This window comes from Ptychodera flava, unplaced genomic scaffold, assembly GCF_041260155.1.
Source record: "Ptychodera flava strain L36383 unplaced genomic scaffold, AS_Pfla_20210202 Scaffold_40__1_contigs__length_1388640_pilon, whole genome shotgun sequence".
Classification (NCBI taxonomy): Eukaryota; Metazoa; Hemichordata; class Enteropneusta; family Ptychoderidae; genus Ptychodera; species Ptychodera flava.
Genome location: NW_027248362.1, coordinates 37,755 through 54,498, shown reverse-complemented (window position 1 = coordinate 54,498; position 16,744 = coordinate 37,755). Strand labels below are relative to the sequence as shown.

The window sequence follows — 16,744 nt, the reverse complement described above, 5'->3', positions numbered from 1 at the left end:
ATAGGGATAGACTATAGGATAGAAATTGTTTGACAAAATGTCATGTGACCTCGATAACCTTTTACCTAAAATACACGATTATGTCAATAAATAAGTAACCACAAGTGCTATGTCCTTTATATTTACTAGGATGGGAGACGTTATTACAACACATGCTTTACCTCATTAATTATGCACATATATAATTGTGGGCAAGCCAATAGAGCTTGAGGTCTCAATTTTGGCATATATGGATTAATTAGCAATACAATTTTTTTTCAAAATGTTACGTGACCTTGATGACCTTTGACCTTGATTATGCATATATATGCATAAACCACATAATAGACTTTAAGATGTCACATATTGTACCTCGTTTATTATGCGCATATGTATTTCTTGGCTGGCCAATACAGCTAGAGGTCTGATCTTTTTTCCCGATTTAGAACCATAACTTAGACATGCCTCTTGTTTCAAATTGGGAACAATGACATAGACCTATGTGTCCATAGATCTGAACATATACACTCTAGTGATACTTCTTAATGACCACATTTCCCTGCCCCATCAAGACTAATACTCCTATTACAAGTGGGGACTATGTCATTGTCAATGACTTGTTGCAGCTTATTTTAGCCACTTTTTTCTGGCCATTGCATCGAGCTATCAAAGATTTCCACCTTCTTCATCAACATGTGTCAAAAATAGTTACTCTCTACATAAACACAGCGGAGCTATATCGGCCGCTAGGTCGCTTGTTTAAACAGTAAGATCAAATATGACTGCGTGGCGGCGATTTTGTTACGATTTTCTCATATACTGAGCCATAACTCAGACATATTTCCACCAGTATCATTCAAAGTTGGTACAAGGACATTGACCTATTTCATACATGCTCGTCAATTTGTTTCATGTCATGTAGCAGTATCATGTCAATTATTGAAGTTTGCAAACATGATTATGATGTGTTCTATTACTTGTAGCTCATTTCATTTATACCATTTAGACAAATTTTTCACTATTATTTCTATTTTTAGCTTTAAGGTATTTTTAAAGTTGTAACAGCTCTAGTACTTTCTCTTTCGTTCTGTTTTTGAGGTATACTGTGATGAGAATGTTCCCTTACAGTATTTCATGATTCGATTCATCTGTAAGAACTAGGATTGCAATGATTAGACCATTGTAAAGCAACAGATAACTTATCATTGTGTCCAATTGTCAGGAATTCCCAAAATTGTTTAATATGTAGATTCACTGAGACTGGACAAGCGAAAATTTCAAAACCTTCCTGAACTTTCAAGCTCATTTGTTCATCACGAATAAAAAAGAAAGATACATGACATTGCAAAGTGTAGTGATTTGTTTATGTTTCTCTGTCTGGCGTACAGTGGAGTGGCCCTGGTGTGATGTGTAACTGAGAGGTGTAGCTGATTAAAGATATAAACAAGACCACATCAAGCCCAGCTGTTAATGTCGTAAAAATCGCTGATACACAATACCTTGGCTAATTAAGTTTTGCAGCTTGATCGGATTTCACTCTAACTGGCTGTCAACTTCAATGTGTTTTTGGTACATAGAGAAAACTATGGGAGCAAAGTTTTTCGACAAAATGTCACATGACCATCCACTTCCTGTGCTAATTATGCACTTACCTAATTCTGGGCTTGATAATAGAGCTATAGTAATGATTTTTGGTATGTAGGGATAACTATGGGATACAATTTTTTTGACAAAATATCACGTGACCTTGATGACCTTTGACCCCAAATATACATATATGTCCACAACTCAGTAACCACAAGGGCTACACCCTTCATATTTTGTATGATGGGAAACCTTATGACGCCACAACCTGTACCTCATTAATTATTTACATATCTAATTTTGGGCAAACCAATAGAGCTGGAGGTCTGATTTTTGATATATAGGGATAACTATGGGATACAATTTTTTTGACAAAATGTCACGTGACCTCAATTACCTTTGAAATCAAATATACATATTTCTTCATAACTCAGTAATCACAAGGGCTACACCCTTCATATTTGGTATGATGGGACACCTAATGATGACGCATCCTGTACCTCATTAATTATGCATGTATCTAATTTTGGGCCAGTCAATAGAGCTGGAGGTCTGATTTTCGGTATAGAGGGATAACTATGAGATGCAATTTTTTTTGACAAAATATTATGTGACCTGGCTGACCTTTGAACCCAAATATACATATATGGCTATAACTCAATAACCACAAGTGCTACACCCTTCACATTTGGTATGATGGGAGACCGTATGGCACCATACCCTGTACCTTATTAATTATGCACATATCTAATTCTGGGCAAGCCAATAGAGCTAGAGGTCTGATTTTTAGCTACTATAGACTATAGTCTATAGAAGCTATTGGGATGGGTATCCGTCAGGCCTCCAGCGTCAGTCTGTATGTATGTATGTATGTATGTATGTATGTATGTATGTATGTATGTCCGTTTGTGAGGCGTCCGTCCACTCAATTATCTTGAGAACCGCAGTACTTACTGATTTGATGTTTGTTGTGTAGATGGAAAATATGATTTTGAGAAACAATTTTTTTTAATTTTTTGATATTGTTGAAAATAGGCAAATTAATGCCAAAAAGGTGTTTTTGGTAAAAAATCTTCTTCTTCATAACCGCTGGTTAGACAGCTTTGTTATTTGGTATACAGGTCCCTAGGGATAACCCAACTTAGATTTGTTCAAATTTTGATGAAATATGCAAATGTGTATTTTTAAGGATTTTTTTTGGTCATTTTTGGTCAAAGTTTGACTTACATTGTATGTAATTCTTGTACTGTATAAACCCTATCAATTCACCCAGAAAAAAATAATGAATATGATTTTAAATAATTGAATTAATTAGGAAATCATCAAAGCCAAAATAATTATAGTGTGGAATTATCAGAAAGTTCAACTTTTTTTGACAGTTCATAGTGAATTGAGGATTAAAACATGTAAAGGCAACTTTCCTGAATCCCAACTTTGATATATTCTGAACCACCATTTATGTTATCCTAAAGAAATTGCTCATAATAGTTTGTCATGATAGGGTGGTCAAATAAATAGAGATAGAGAAAGTTCTAATTTCCATTTATGGTTGACTTGGTAAGGATAAAATAAGATTACTTTTTGAGGAAAAAAATAGAGTGGTCAATTAAAAGAGTGGTCAAAGTGATAGGGTTTTTATGGTAAAGCTGGGCTGTAAGATTCCTTATGTGCTATTTATAGCAGTTATGCAATCTGTGTAAACAGTGCAATGAAAGTGTAACATGATTCCTTATAATGCTTTTGATGACCTTGAACTTCTTAAGTTTCAAACATTTGTCTTTTCAGTGTGCTTTCTCTGAGTACGTACAGTCTCAACTTATTCGACAGAACTTACTTACAATGTTAATTTGAAAGTTAAAATGTGCTTGGTTAATAGGATGAAAATACTGATATTAAAAGATAATCAGCTCAAGATTCTTTATAACCTGACAGATATGCTGTTTTTCTATGACGTAAATCTTGATTTAAGCAAGTCTTGTTTACTTTAATTAGAATGTAATTAACTCTCTTTTATTTGCTATTATAGACTAATATAGTCTGATGAAATATGCAAATCTGTATTTTTACAGAATTTTTTCCATTTTTGGTCAGGCCAACCATGAAATGAGCTATCAAAGATATCCACCTTCTTCATCAATACATGTGTCACAAAAGGTTATTCTCTACATAACACAGCAGAGCTCTGTCAACTGTTGAGCTGCTTGTTTTTTCAAAACTGCTGGTCAGACTGCTTTAATATTTGGTTTACATGTCCCTAGGATGACCTTAGTGAGATAATTTCATACAGTCAGGAAATACTTAATTTTGTATCCATGTCTATAGTAGCTTCAGGGACAATGGCCCTATGTTTGGTATATAGGGATAACTATAGGATACAATTTTTTTTTTGACAAAATGTCACATGACTTCGATGACCTTCGAGCTCAATTTCACAAATACTACTGTAGCCTTTCATCTTTTTTGCATATTTATTTCTCTATTGCGCCTGTGCAAACAGAAAGATGGTAAACATTTTGCAGAATTACTTAATCGTCTCAGAGTTGGCAAATATACACAAGAAGATATAAACCTACTTCAGCAAAAGGCTGATGAATTTTCTGGTCAAGCAGATCAATGTGAAAATGCAATTCACTTGTATACTACAAATTTAAATGTTGAAAAACACAATGAAGCAATTTTCACTAGAGTGCTGACAGAAAAATTACGGTGGCTCTCCTGCATTCCAATGCAGCAAATGGTGCTTACTCACTTTACTAGCCGCCTAATAATAAACCACCACATACTCCATCAGGATAGATTGGTGTTAATATATGCAACTTACTTTTATATTAATGTGCCAAATCATGCCGTATATACAATTAAATGTATCTAACACAAATCTTGTGCATCCCGTATCCCAACCCCCTTGCCTCCAAGTCACTTACTGCTTACCATGTACCAACAACCAACTACTTCAACTGGCCTCACACTTGAGGAGCTTCAGTGTCCTTGACGCTATTTTTAAGACAATATTGTTATTTTTGGTCAAGAAAACTTGTTCTCAAAATTACTTGTCTGATAGCTTTGTAATTTGGTATAAAGTCCCAAGGGATGTTATTAGATAAATTTTCTGCTCAAAATGTTTGGGAAACCCCCAAATTTGTATATTTTAGGTAATTTTCTCAGTTTGTGACCTTAAATGACCTACACCAACCCAGGATATGTTGTGAGACAGTTTCGAAGGCAGTGAACATGATTTTGTCATATTTGATATCAATTTGTAGGAAAATTTGATCCAGAAAATAAAGCTGAGGTGAATTTTTTCATTGCGGACCAATTTTTGCGACTTTTCTATGTAAGACATACAAGAACTGATGAGAAATTTGGATCCAGGATAATTCCAGATGTTGTAATCACCACCCACAGTGGAAGGCATTTCACTATCTGTAACTAACTTAAGTGCTGTTTACATTAGGATGATAACACTCATTGCATTAATTAAAAACTCCCCAAGGTTGTAAATACATTTTCTGTCATCGGGAGTTATGTAATACCAAGGGATGGAACATTGATATTCAGGAGAGGGGGTAGGGTCTAGAAGATTGATGAGGTAGCATTACTTTTTTACCAGATCCCTTGTACATTTTTTACTCACTCCCACCTTTTCTTTTTATCAAACCTTCTCTGTCTATTTTTCATTGTTGACATTTGCTTATGTATTTAAGATCTGTTTGTCCCATTGCTATAGAAGTTGATATGCATGTTCCTAAAGATGACCTCCAGTACCTAAGTTGGAGACCTTATTTGCTTTTGTCATTCTTGTTTTTCCTGGTTTAAATATTTCTCGAATGGACCAATTCAAACCAAATGTGAGCACACTGTCCTTGACGGTATTTTTATTACTGTATTGAGACTAACAGCATGACATGGAGGTACACAGCACTACATTGAGACTAACAGCATTACCTGACAGCATTACATGGAGATTGACAGCACTACATTGAGACTAACAGCATGATGTGGAGGTTCACAGCACTACATAGAGAATAACAGCATTACATGGAGATTCACAGCACTACATGGATATGAACAACATCACATAGAGATTCACAGTATTACATTTAAACTACCACATTATGCAGCAGTATCATTAATTTGCTTAATAAATACATATACTTAAAATTACATCTTATTTACTTCTCAGCGAATTTCAAATAAATATATGTAGGATTTGCAATTGTCTGTAACTGAAATTAATAATCTTTAGTTCATATCCTTTAATCATAAAACCGTATCTTCAGGGGCTATGTCATATCACATGCTAATACATAACAACACAACTAACATGTCACATTTACCATTGTTTCAGGACAAATCAGATTTTCCAGACTTACAGAAAAAGTCATTGAAAGAGCTTGAAGAAGATGACCCTTTGGCAGTTTTTGAATAATTACCAATCATCAGCCAAAGTCAAGGACCATTTCATGTAATTATGGATGTACTCACAAAGTTTTCAGTCATTTTCCTCTTTTTGCCAGTGCATGCAACAAGTTTGCTATAGTCTTTCCACTCTGTACGTAATCTACAACATTGTTGCATATTTATGTTAATCACACATATTTTTCTGTGCTTTCACAGGACAGTACAGAAGACCCATATGGTGATACACTGCAACTCACAGAGCACCACAGTGACCCAGTAACAGCATCTGAATTGAATCAGTCAAAGATTTGATGTTTGCATATAGTCATACAATCCTTTCTTTTGTGGCTTAATTTTGATGTCTCAATTTTTTGTCATACCTTTGTTGTTGTGAATTCATTTCATTATTGCAGGTACATAAATGTATTGTGCCACAACAGTTTTGAAACCTTACAACAAATAGGTATTAAAATTTAGTGTACCGTGTAAACAAGTACCAGTGCATGTAAGTTTACTTGTAAAATTTACCGAATGCATTGAATTGACAGATGAAAAAAGGATATTCATTATGTTGACACTTCTTTTTACCATGCAAGGTTTACCAACACTCTTTATGTCTTAGCTATTAAACAACTTTTAGCTGCCATATCCCTCTCATATCTGACTATAAAACAATGTTCTTTTATCTGTCCATGGAGTTCAATGTGTATTTTCTGTCAATTATGAAAAATCTTAGTGATACAGTGATGGTGTTCAAGACGGCCATAATGATAATGGTGTTGTCCAGCCCCAACAGAGAATTTTTAATAATCATTTTGTTTTTACAATCACAAGCTAAGGATTTATACTATTTTGCAAAATTTGGATTTACTCATATTTCACTTTCAACTTCAGCACAATGCTGCCTTTTTGCCAATATAGTAATTTATGCCAATAAATGAGTATGTTTAAAACTATTTCTGTTTTTGATATGTTGTCTTTGTCAACTCCAAATTTTACTCCTAAAAGTCCCTTATTTGCCATAGTTTGGAGTTAACACAGAACTGATAATGACAGGAAGACGATATCAATTTGCTCCATTTGAACTAGTGAATAAAACCTACCGGTAGATAGTATCATACGGAAGTCCATAGCAATGTTTGAGTAATCCCCTGCCCATCGCTAAGGGGACCTTTTCCACTAAGTTATGGCAATGGGTGGTAAAAATACGTTGAAACAAAAAGGAATTGGGTAGACTAAAGTTTGTGGTAATTTGGGGCAACACGTTCAGTTTCTCAAAGCATGTTCACTGTACATTGAACATGGAATATAAAGCCTCGTTAGCAGCAATTGCATACTTATAGTTAATAAAAATGAAAGATGTAATATTTATATATTTTGAATTTTTTATATTAAGATGTAAAAAATCATGTATGAATATTTGAGTCATGTGTATCAGCTTAACAATATCGTGTACTTTCTAAACAGAAAGACATAAACATTGTCATAATGGCCCTCCATGCTGAACATGCTTTCATGTGACATCCCCACTTCCCTAGCCCCAGCTCCCTAGTGTCTAGATATTGGAGAGGGAATAAACTAAATATCCCAATTCAATGAGTTTTAAATTACCAAGTCGTTAATCTGAATTGATGTTTTTAGTGTATACAATTAAAAACTGCAAACATAACATGCATACAGTCAACAATGTTTGAAATCACCAGTACAACATCATCATTGATTTATTGTCCAAATACGTACAAGAAATTTGATGAAAATATTGCAATTTTTATTAAACGAAATGTCCATTAGAAAATGGCTGACGAGATGGCTTTGGATTGAGTTTTGTGGACATTGATCATTTATGTTTCCTCAAACTGTAATTTTTTGAAATAATTTCCGTTGAGTTCAAATTAATTTACTGATGTGCTACAAGGGTTTCAGTTTTTGTGAAATTTTCAAGAAATTACAAACTCTAGTAAAGTCATATGGGTTATAATGATCATTGTGTAAAAGTTAATAACAGATGCTATCAAAGATGATGGACTTTGTGCATAAGGACTGTTTATTGTTGAATCTATGTGCCAAGCATTGATAATATTTATTCCACTCAGCAGACCATGTTTTCCTAGAGCGTGTTCTGAGAAAAAAAGAAAGAATGCCAATATATAATGAAAATTGTTTACAGTGATGTAATATTTGCAGATGTTTTGTGTGTACAAGTCAAATATGACATTGTGTTTATATCGGTATATGTTGTGTAAGTATTGAAGTGTGTTTATTGGTCAGGTGTTTTTATGTATTTATGCCAAATTTATATAGTTGACAAATAGTAAATACATTTCGTGTTTGGACATGTAACTGTTAAGAATGAAGCTTACTTGTTCTGGATACAGTTTGTCAACTTTACTCTACATTGGTACTATAAGAAGAATTAATTCGTAATCATTTATCCATTAATTTGTTACCATTTGATGTGTAGTGTATTTGTTCCTTTGAAAAAACTCTGAATGGTACTCTATTGCAACAAGTGCACTTACCAGTACATTGTAATATACACAAGATGATCTGTAAAATTTGCTGTTGAATTGAATGATAATAAAGCAAGCCTTCAATGTAACAAGGACAGTCCATTTCATCCAGTGTTTTACTTGTGACACATTTAGTTTCCAAAGGATTGGGATTTGTGTGAGTATCTTCATAAATTAGATGTACAATTTCTGTGATCCAACAGACTCCAAATGAAGGTATTTCAGTAGTGTAATTTTGTTCCAAGATGGATTTAGCAATGCCCCTCATGCACTTGCTCCTATTTACTGCCATTATCATATCACTGGTACAGTAATGTAGCCCTGTTTTGAACTTCCGTTTAAGTTAGGTGTCTCTAGCAAGACTATCAATTTCCAATTATCACAGAAAATCCATGTCATGAAATCATAATTTCAAAATATTTGTGTCTATTATGATATTGATATTACATCATCTCAAGCTCTCCCTCCAAACTTATGATAACACATTTACTTGTTCTCTTAGATAATTCAGACAATCACCAACCTTTTGATTTGATCATGAAAATATTTGTATCATGAAGCCAATTACCTCACACACTAATAATTCCAAAATATCAATTGTGTTTTTGTTTAGAAATAAGACTTTGTGGCACATGTATAAGGTTAAGTTAAATGTATTACTTTAATGTCACTTTAGCAACTGGTATGGTGTAATGAATGGTGTCTCATATTTTATTGTTTTAATATGAAAAGAGTAGCATAAGGTCTTTCAAAATTTAATGGTATGAGGATATTCAAAATGTAGAGTACTCTGTACCAATAGTGATAACTTTCTTTTATCAAATGAAATGAAATCAAATGAAATAGAAATGTAGAGTTTGAATGGCAATTTATGTTATGGAAAGTGTTATGCGTTTGTTGGGAACTATACAAAGTACCTAACCCAAAGGTCTGACAAGTCTGCCGTCTGTCATAATATTTAAAAGACGAAGAGGTACAAAAACATTTTAAGTGATAATTTGCAATGTACACTTGTGCAATCATCTTTTACAACTATTGTCTTACGAATTCTGACCTACTGTCATTGGATTATGGATTGGTATGATTGCGATTATTTTACTCAATGTAAACTTAAATAAATGTGAAATTTTATCATTATACACCACAGCTCAGCGTGTGTGGTCTCAAACATTCCTGCATAACACTGACTGCCTAGGAAAAATCTGGTGGTCCTGATATCATACATTTCTGTTAGCCTGATTGGATAGATTTCTGGTAGTTATCATATCATAGATTTCTGGTGATCCTAATATTGATGATTTCTGATAGTCCTGATATCATAGATCTCTGGTAGTCCTGATATCATAGATCTCTGATAGTCCTGATATCATAGATAGTCCTGAAATCATAGATCTCTGATAGTCCTGATATCATAGATCTCTGGTAGTTCTGATATCATAGATCTCTGGTAATCCTGATATCATAGATCTCTGGTAGTTCTGATATCATAGATCTCTGGTAATCCTGATATCATAGATCTCTGGTAGTCCTGATATCATAGATCTCTGGTAGTCCTGAAATCATAGATCTCTGATAGTCCTGATATCATAGATCTCTGGTAATCCTGATATCATAGATCTCTGATAGTCCTGATATCATAGATCTCTGGTAGTCCTGATATCATAGATCTCTGGTGGTCCTGATATCATAGAACTCTGATAGTCCTGATATCATAGATCTCTGGTAGTTCTCTGGTAGTTCTGATATCGTAGATCTCTGATAGTCCTGATATCATAGATCTCTGGTAGTTCTGATATCATAGATCTCTGATAGTCCTGATATCATAGATTTCTGAAAACTGCTGGGGGTAAAATGATTGTACTAAAGGTCTTTCTGTAAGTTTATTCAGTATTCTGAAATCAGCTATTATAATATGCTCAGCTGGAATCTGGTCATCCTATTGGCTGCTCAGCCAGGGTTTATATTCTTGATAAGAAGGCCTGTTTAACATTCGGAAGCTCTCTTATAGTACGAACTGCAGTCTGAGAGCTGAACATGCCATTATATTGGACAGGTCTGCAGTAAGGTTAATTTTGATAGTTAAATTTAAGTCTGATGCAGCTCGATGAACTCAGAAATTAAGAGTTTGTACAAGCAGCGACGGTCATGAAACAACAACATAACTTTTAGGTCACATTTGGCATACCAATGTGAGGTTATCGTACAAGCTTAACCCTTTCACCCCCAGTTCCCTGTGTACAGGTCCAACTTTACCATAGCAAACAACGGGTTTGGGTCAAACTATGGTGGTGAAAGGGTTAAGTTGGTGGCATCTGTATGTATGTGTGTATACAAACAAACATACATTCAGACGCCACCGACATGTATGTATGTACAGCATGTCCGTCAACATCAAAACACATGAACCGCTGCATGTTTTAGCTTTGTATTTGGTGTGTGGATGCATCCTGGGCTATAGATGGGATTTTGTTCAAATGAAATTTGCATTGCCCAAATTATGCAAATAAGCTTAAAAAATGTGAAAATGGTAAAAAATCAATAACTCAAGGACTACTGTTGTGATTGCTTTAAAAATTAGTGTGATAGTACCTTAGGTGGACCTCATACAGTTTTATGTATATCGTGAAGATATCTTAAATTTTGTATTTTTATTGAATGTTTTGTTTATTTTCCTCGTTGTAAAAATTATTCTTCTCTGAAACTGCCAAATTGCTCTCAAATTTGGGTTGGATATTTACAAGGGTGTTACCCTTCTAATTTGTTGAAATTAAGACAAAATTGGCAAAATTACCGTCTTAGGGCAATTTTTGTCATTGAAAAATCTTTTGTCTTTAACCCTTTTCCTGCCAGACAGCATGACTTCCCCATTAGCCAAGTCAGTAAAAAGTGGTATTGAGCCAAAACATGACCTATTTTCACCCACTTGGCTTGGTATGTTATTGCATCTTTAGTCACAAAAAAAATCAAGTTTACAGTATTTATGTTTAAGGTAGCTACATACCTTTTAGACACTTTCAGATTTTTATTTTTTTCTCAATTGAACACGTCCCAAACCCCAATAAAGTATACATTTTCTGAAAGCCCTGATATAGAGCTATCTGACCAAGCACAGTACACGGTCATTATTTGCATAAGAGTCACGTGACAAGCGTTTTGCTGAACCTTCCAAAAACCGGTTTTTCCCGCCTTATGCGAACACGCTGCAAGATTTCCAGTTGGAATTTCTTCATTGACAAGCCTTGACAATATCCTTCAAAACCTTGTCTGGGATTTTCTTGTATATGCCTTTTTTTTTTAATGCGCTCTTAAAGGTGTTAGATGAAGGTGCTTTTCAAGGAATTTTAATTATCACGCCATATAATTTGAATGGAGCCTCCGGGAAAAAATCGCAGACACGGTTTTGAAGGATATTGTCAAGGCTTGTCGATGAAGAAATTCCAACCGGTAATCTTGCATGATGGGAGACCTTATGACACCACATCGTGTACCCATTAATTATGTGCATAACTAATTCTGAGCCAGCAAATAGAGCTAAAGGTCTGATATTTGGTATATAGAGACAACTTAGCAATACAATTTTTTTGACAAAATATCATGTGACCTCGATGATCTTTGACCTTGAAAATACGTAAAGTAAAGTAAAGTAAAGTAAGCCTTTATTGAAATCGTATCCCAGTTGGGATCTTGATCATAAAGTACAATAAAGGTTTTGCAAAAACAACAATGAAAGAGTATATATAATATATATATAAATATAAATATCTATACATGAGGTCAACATATTAAAGGTTCATAAATAGTTTACTTTGTCTTTTTCATTTTGTCTTGTCTGAGTTTAAAACATGTATGTATGTATTTTCCCAATTCACATAGTGATGCTTTATCTGTCCTTGAAAAGATGCTTACAAGGTCTTGTGTGCCTCTGAATGCGTTTTTTACAAATGTTTAGTTTACTGAAAAAATCATGCCTAATGTCTGTGTATCCTTTGCAATGAAAAAGAAAATGTATCTCATCTTCTACTTGTTTGTTTTGGCAAATTGGGCATGCTCTGTCTATGACATCAAGGTTTCTATATCTACCTGTTTCTATGTGTAGTATGTGTGCACTAATGCGTAACTTGCACAGGGCTGACCTGTGATCTGGGTTTTTTATAATATGAAGGTAGCTTTCGAGAGAGAAATCTTTTTTCAACTCTCTGTATGTGCGAAGTTTATTTTTATGGTGCCCTTGTCTGGTATCATCATGAATCAATTCAAATGCACATTTTTCAAATAGCTGTTTAACTTTTACATTAAAATTAGTTTTAAACTGTTTGTCATTTTCTATCTTTACATTCATGGCATCTCCAATATTTACGAGCAGCAACGATTGTTTAATTCCTGACACCCAATTATCTGTATGTGCATTGTCCAGTTGACAACCCAGATCATAAGCCTCACGAGTCAGTGTTGTATCTGCTTTCTTACTTATTTTTAACCAATATTTGACCATTTGTGTTATGCTTGAAACAATTAGAGGATATCTACCCAGTTCCATTAATACGTATATGTCCATAACCAAGTAACCACAAGTGCTACACCCTTCATATTTGCCATGATAGGAGACCTTATGACACCACATCCTGTATCCTATTAATTATGCGCATATCTAATTCTGAGCCAGCCAATAGAGCTAGAGGCCTGATTTTTGGTATATAGTGACAACTTAGCAATACAATTTTTTCGACAAAATGTCATGTGCCCTCGATGACCTTTGACCTTGAAAATACGTATATGTCCATAACTTAGTAACCACAAGTGCTACACCCTTCATATTTGGTATGATGGGAGACCTTATGACACCACGTCCTGTACCTCATTAATTATGTGCATAACTTATTCTGAGCCAGCTAATAGAGCTAGAGGTCTGATTTTTGGTATATAAGCATAACCTAGCAATACAATTTTTTTGACAAAATGTCATGTGACCTCGATGACCTTTGACCTTAAATATCAGTATATGTCCATAACTAAGTAACCACAAGTGCTACAACCTTCATATTTGGTATGATGGGAGACCTTATGACACCACGTCGTGTACCTCATTAATTATGTGCATAACTAATTCTGAGCCAGCAAATAGAGCTAGAGGTCTGATATTTGGTATATAGAGACAACTTAGCAATACAATTTTTTTGACAAAATATCATGTGACCTCGATGATCTTTGACCTTGAAAATACGTATATGTCCATAACCAAGTAACCACAAGTGCTACACCCTTCATATTTGGTATGATGGGAGACCTTATGACACCACGTCGTGTACCTCATTAATTATGTGCATAACTTATTCTGAGCCAGCTAATAGAGCTAGAGGTCTGATTTTTGGTATATAGGGTTAGGGTTCGGGTTAGGGGTTAGGGTTCGGGTTAGGGGTTAGGGTTAGGGTTAGGGTTAGGGTTAGGGTTAGGTTTTCTCGTAAAGTGTCTACTTCACCCTCAACCTCTTGGGACTGGACTGATCGTGGGTGTGTGACAATATTGGCAAAAAGGGAGAAAAGGGTGTAATTCTCCGAACTCGTACGAGTTCGCCGGTCTGTAGGCCGTGGCGGAGTGAATGACGGGAAAGGCAAGAGTAAACAATAGGGAGAGGCGGAAATAAAATGAAAATGAAAAGAATAAAAGAATAATAAAAAAATAATGAAATAAATAAAAATAAAGATAAGAAAATGGACCAAAACGGAAGCGTATAGACACGTCGGGAGGGTATGGGAAAGTATACCGGGGCAGGCGACCGAAATGGGGAAAGGAAAGTGAAAAAAAGCAGAATAAAATAAGCAAAGATGGGGACAAGACGACGCAGGGCCGGTGAACGGTAGGCCGTAATTGCGTCGGGGCGTGATGGAGCAGCGTCACAGTGTAGACTGGTAAGGAAATTGCGTGCTGAAAACGGGGGAACAAGCGATGTGAGTTGCCACAGGATGAAGTACGGGCGACACCTTAGGGAAATAACCAAAGCAGAGAAATGGGTCGGCCAGGGAAAGAAAAATTGGACACTGGAGGGCGTACTGCAAGTAAGGATGAAGGCAAAAGTGTGATGAGTGGAAATAAAGAGAAAAAAAAGGGGGTTCATTGCGGAAAAAGGACGACCAAAGGGAGAGAAAACGAGCACTGGAAGGCGCCTGGCAAATAGGTCGTAGCAGGACGGACAGAAGGGGCCTCCGGCGGCAAGAAAGGGGCCGTTCAAAAAAAGGTTAGGAGGGGAGCGACACCGGAGAACCGTGGGATGGTAAACACTGTAAAAAGGAGGGAAAATTGGCGTACGGGGAAAATAGAAGGAATGCAAGGTATAAAGAGATGAAGGCGGCATAACGGGGCGGTAAAAGGACGGGAAGTAGGGTAGGATTAGGGTCAGGGTTAGGGTTGGGGTTAGGTTTGCTCGTATTAGGGTTAGGGTTAGGGTTAGGGTTAGGGTGAGGGTTAGGGTTAGGGTTAGGGTTTGGTTAGGGTTCCAGCGAGGATGTGAGAAGCGGGCAAAGAAAGGCAAAGGGTAAACATCAAAAAACGAAGTCACAGCGGCCAGGTAGAATGAAGAACGAGGCAGCCAGAAGGAAGAGGAAGCAAAAAAACCCGGGGGGGGGGGAGGGGATCAAACGGAGAAAAATAAAATCGGATAGGAAAAAGATAAAAGAAAAAAGAAAAAAAGTGGAATAAAAATAAAAATAAAATAAAAAATATAGTAGAGTGGAATAAAATAATATAAAATATAAAATATAAAATATAAAAAATAAATAGAAAATAAACAAAAAATAAATAGATAAAAAATTAATAAATGGAGAAATAATAAATAAATCAAAAATAAATAAATATAACGGGAGGGAGAGAGAGGATACAAGCAAAACAACACAAAGCGTAAAGCACGTAGGCCATAGTGCGTAACAGGGCCAAGGCCGACGGCGGCAAAACAGGGAGGTAAAGAAATGACGGGCGGGGGGTTTTAGATCGACCGAGGTGAGCAAAGACAGCACAGGACACCCCATGGCCGATCGATCGGTCGGCCGTAATTGCGTCGGGGCATGGTGGGGTGGAGAACCAGTGTAGGCTGGTAAGGGAATTACGTGCAAGAAAGCCGAGGAAACAAGCGCTGTGAGATGGTGGGGGGTTCAGGCAACACAATAGGGAAATATCGACAGCAGGGGAATAAGTCGGCCAGGGAAAGAGGAATTGGATACTAGAGGGCGTACGGCAAGAAAAAATGTGGGCAAAAAGGGAGAAAAGGGTGTAATTCTCCGAACTCGTACGAGTTCGCCGGTCTGTAGGCCGTGGCGGAGTGAATGACGGGAAAGCCAAGAGTAAAAAATAGGGAGAGGCGGGAATAGAATGAAAATGAAAAGAATAAAAAAATAATAAAAAAATAATGAAATAAATAAAAATAAAAATAAGAAAATGGACCAAAACGGAAGCGTATAGACACGACGGGACGGTATGGGAAAGTATACCGGGGCAGGCGACCGAAATGGGGAAAGGAAAGTGAAAAAAGGCAGAATAAAATAAGCAAAGATGGGGACAAGACGACGCAGGGCCGGTGAGCGGTAGGCCGTAAGTGCGTCGGGGCGTGATGGAGCAGCGGCACAGTGTAGACTGGTAAGGAAATTGCGTGCTGAAAACAGGGGAACAAGCGATGTGAGTTGCCACAGGATGAAGTACGGGCGACACCTTAGGGAAATAACCACGGCAGAGAAATGGGTCGGCCAGGGAAAGAAAAATTGGACACTGGAGGGCGTACTGCAAGTAAGGATGAAGGCAAAAGTGTGATGAGTGGAAATAAAGAGAAAAAAAGGGGGTACATTGCGGAAAAAGGACGACCAAAGGGAGAGAAAACGAGCACTGGAAGGCGCCTGGCAAATAGGTCGTAGCAGGACGGACAGAAGGGGCCTCCGGCGGCAAGAAAGGGGCCGTTCAAAAAAAGGTTAGGAGGGGAGTAACACCGGAGAACCGTGGGATGGTAAACACTGTAAAAGGGAGGGAAAATTGGCGTACGGGGAAAATAGAAGGAATGCAAGGTATAAAGAGACGAAGGCGGCATAACGGGGCGGTAAAAGGACGGGAAGTAGGGTAGGATTAGGGTCAGGGTTAGGGTTGGGGTTAGGTTTGCTCGTATTAGGGTTAGGGTTAGGGTTAGGGTGAGGGTGAGGGTTAGGGTTAGGGTTAGGGTTGGGTTAGGGTTCCAGCGAGGATGTGAGAAGCGGGCAAAGAAAGGCAAAGAGTAAACATCAAAAAACGAAGTCACA

General features: G+C 36.6%; 1 protein-coding gene across 4 annotated transcripts in view; it reads left to right on the top strand.

The window, feature by feature from the left end:
• The window catches only part of LOC139127975 (endosome/lysosome-associated apoptosis and autophagy regulator family member 2-like), a 236,864-nt gene extending 227,244 nt beyond the window's left edge, over positions 1–9,620 (top strand). For 2 of the 4 annotated variants that reach the window (XM_070693826.1, XM_070693824.1), the window contains 2 exons: positions 5,912–6,028; positions 6,181–9,620. In XM_070693826.1, the coding sequence (XP_070549927.1) occupies positions 5,912–5,992 (81 nt within the window). In that variant the 3' untranslated portion in view covers positions 5,993–6,028; positions 6,181–9,620. The remainder of the gene's footprint in view (positions 1–5,911; positions 6,029–6,180) is intronic. The other 2 variants (XM_070693825.1, XM_070693823.1) reach the window with 1 other exon arrangement.
• Positions 9,621–16,744: the final 7,124 nt, after the last annotated feature.